Source organism: Sinocyclocheilus rhinocerous, unplaced genomic scaffold (assembly GCF_001515625.1).
Source record: "Sinocyclocheilus rhinocerous isolate Xijiao unplaced genomic scaffold, SAMN03320098_v1.1 scaffold585, whole genome shotgun sequence".
In the NCBI taxonomy this organism is placed as follows: Eukaryota; Metazoa; Chordata; class Actinopteri; order Cypriniformes; family Cyprinidae; genus Sinocyclocheilus; species Sinocyclocheilus rhinocerous.
Window position 1 is genome coordinate 1,730,939 of NW_015630024.1, and position 3,750 is coordinate 1,734,688.

A 3,750-nucleotide genomic window follows, 5' to 3' on the forward strand; every position below is an offset into this window, starting at 1 on the left:
TATCTGTGGTGACAGCTCTGCATATGGCTGATGAGGTGCGGTACCAAGATGAGAGTCCCAGAGCGAGCACTTCGTCTGCGGAGCTCCGCGAGGCTGCGGTGTGGGCCGCCGCTGCTGCTTCTTGTAATTACCAGAGCCAGAGCTGGCAAGCTTACAACAACACCAATCCACAGAGGAGGGCCACGAACAAAGCTTGCATGCAAACACGTTCGCTCATTTCCAAAGTGCACGCACACACACACACACATACACACACACACAGAGGTACATATATACAAACAACTGACACATGATGAAGCGGTACAAAGTCACAGCGGACACATTTTTGATTTGCGACATGCATGCATGTACTAATGTCAGATCACTGCAACCCACACATACACATAGACAGATATCAGACATGAGTGACTTTGAGAGGGATCAATCCATGCAGAGAATGTAGACTGTGCTGTATTATGTTCCTGTATGTGTGAGTGTGTGTTAAAAACAAACCCACATCATAGCGAACTCATTCTAGTTCAACATGTGTGTGTTGGCTAGAGAGACACACCCAAACCGAATACCATAGTAACCATATTTTCCACCAAAATATCACCGTTATAGCTACTGGTTATGGAAGCTAAAAAAAGATAATTGAGTTTTCATCTCACAATTCTGACTTTTTTCGAGTTATAAAGTCAGAATTGCAAGAAATAATGTCAAAATTGTGAGATATAAACTTTTTCTTCCAATTCTGATTTTATATCTCAAAATTCTTACTTTTTCCCCTCAAATGTGACTTTATATATCGCAATTCTGACTTCTTTTCTCAGAATTGTGAAATATAAACTTGCAATTGACTCTGTAACTCGTAATTGCGAGTTTATATCACATACTGTAATTCAGACCTTGTAACTCGCAATGGGAAAAAATCTGAATTGCGTGATGTGATTTTTGTTGCTACACAGTTGCTAAGGTCTTCTGATTGTATTTTTTCATGGTGCTATATAGTTGCAAAGGTCTTATGGTTGTATTTGCACTCCTTTACCTAAATTCATTACTTCAGAGTTATGTGCCCTCTAGAAGCTTGCGTTCTGCAAGTGAACGACGCATTATTGTGCCATCTCAAAGAGGCACAAAATCCCTTTCACTGACTTTTTCATTAACTGTTCCCTCCTGGTGGAATGACCTGCCCAACTCAATCCGAGCAGCTGAGTCCTTAGCTATCTTCAAGAAACGACTAAAAACACATCTGTTCCATCTTTATTTGACCCTCTAACTCTAGCACTTTCTATTATTTTATTTTAATTCTACTTTATCTATTCATCTTCTTTTTTTATAAAAAAAACACTAGCTTTCCATTTTATCTACTTGTTTTTCTTTGTGTGTGTTTGTGTGTGTATTATATATATATATATATACACACATATATATATATATATATACCTTGCTACGTGTAATGCGTTAGGCTAACCGAGACTTGTCATTTGCACTTATATATTGTTGCTCTTTTGTTAGTTTTGACTGCTTCAATTGTCCACATTTGTAAGTCGCTTTGGATAAAGCGTCTGCTAAATGACTAAATGTAATGTAAATGTTTGCAGTTGTTAAGGTGCTCTAGTTGTTTGTAGTGTTGCTATGCAGTTGCTAAGGTCTTTTTGAAAGTATTTATTCAGATTGCTATGCAGTTGCTAAGGTCTTCTAAGTGTATTTTTTCATGTTGCTATGAAGTTGCTAAGGTGTTCTGAGAGGATTTATGTGTGTTGCTATGCAGTTGCTAATGTGTTTTGTGGATTTTTAGTGTTGCACTGTACTGTAGCTAGGGTTTTCTGAGTGAATTTGTACATGTTGCTATGCAGTTTCCAGGGTGTTCTATGTGGATTTTTAATGTCACTATGCAGTTGCTAGGGTGGTTTGAGTGGATTTACGTTGCTAGGGTGTTCCGAGTGGATTTGTGTTGCTATGCAGTTGCTAGGGTGTTCTGGGTGATTGGTTACTGGCCAAAAAGATCCCCATCATAAGTCTCTATGATATTCCAGTCCCTAGATATCGTTCAAGTACCTCCTTCAATGTTAATATAAGTGATTTTTTCAGCCATTGCATCGCTCGCTGGGCAAAAATCATAAGTCTAATCGCCCTGAAAAGTAATAGCACGCCTCTCCTCAATAATCTGCATCATTTGAGGTATCATTCATATCAGCAGTAGAAATGGTGCGGGACAAACTGCGCTGAACATTACTACTGTACTTAAGGTCAGTAATGTATTTTTATGGTAATATAGTGGGAACTATGGTTACTATGGTACATTTTGTAAAGGTAAGCGAGAGATTGTTTAACCTACCTCCATCATATCTATCAGCCAGAGGAGTCTTTCCTGTTTTATTGAGAGGGAAAGGGTATGGGGTGTTAAACTGTTCCTGCAATTTACACTGGGAGTCAGCAGGCTTAAAAATCTGTCAGAAAACACTTCTCCATCTGTCACAGCAACATCACACCCCTGAGACGGCTACGAATCTAAACAGCTGTGCTTTCACAATGAGACGTGGATGAGCTGAGGTGAGACATGCCTGGACAGAGCGAGGCAGGAGGACAGACAGGTTTCGAGTGATGGACGTAAAAGCCTCCAACAGAAAGGACAAAAGCTATTTCCCACAGCCCTTCATCTTGTATCCTAGTAATCTGCACAAGCCTTCTTTGTGCCTAAATTGCCCACCAATTTTGTGAACGGCTTTTTATGTCACACACAACAACAATGCCATCCACTCATCCCACACCAATACAGATGCACAGCCTTAAACACTTCCTGTCTGAAATTATAGATACAGACACTGGGTCGGGTTCAATAATAATTGCACACAAGTGTTCGATAGAGATTTATAAACTCATTCTGAATATGGATGTTCTTTCTTACCCGTGCGGAGCTGAGGGTGGTGTTGGTCATGAAACTGGCTGAGGAGGAGGCCAGCGTATCAGGGTACGAGACCATGGAGAAGGAATCTTGAAACCCAGCTCCGCCACCTTGCCTCGCCTTCAGGGCCTCAATCTCTCGTCTCAAAACCAGGCCATCAAATCTCTCCACATCCTGAGGGGTCACGAGCCCCCTCACCTCTGACAGCAGAGAGAACTGCAAACACACACACGTACAGAGCCGTGAATGTGACCGGGCTAGTGTTGATTGTTTTAATCTCAGGGGTTTTAATATGTTCATAAATGGGAATGTATTATGAGGTTACACTTGCTGTAAATCACCAGACAATGATGGCACAATATACTGAGGACACTTTTGGATAGTGTCAGTATTATGTATATTATTACTACAGTAATAATTCATTCAGCCAGTAAAAGTCTTTAATAAAAAAAGATTTGAGCATAAATTTGTAAAAAATTAGTTACACAACCACTCAAAAGTTTGGAGATGATAAGAGTTTTTAATCTTTTATAAAATACAGTATATTGTGAAATTATTGCAATTTAACACAACATTTTTCTATTTTTAATATATTTTAAAATATATTTTATTCCTGTTATGGCAAAGCTGAATTTTCAGCAGCCATTACTCCAGTCTTCAGTGTCACGTGATCCTTCAGAAATCATTCTAATATGCTAATTAAAATTTTTATTATTATTTTTATTTAATATGATTTTATTATTATTATTAAAACAGTTGTGCTGCTTAATATTATTGTGGAAACTGTGATATATATGAAGAATTCAGGTGCAAAAGCCTCTAAATGCCATTTGAAATTTTCTTCTAAAATGAGCATTTTTCTC

The 3,750-nt window shown here is 38.6% G+C and overlaps 1 protein-coding gene across 1 annotated transcript in view; it reads right to left on the reverse strand.

Annotated features, from left to right (window-relative positions):
* LOC107739701 (whirlin) overlaps positions 1-3,750 on the reverse strand; it is a 105,259-nt gene that overhangs the window by 13,315 nt on the left and 88,194 nt on the right. The window contains exon 8 of the mRNA XM_016551899.1: positions 2,891-3,103. Within this exon, the coding sequence (XP_016407385.1) occupies positions 2,891-3,103 (213 nt within the window). The remainder of the gene's footprint in view (positions 1-2,890; positions 3,104-3,750) is intronic.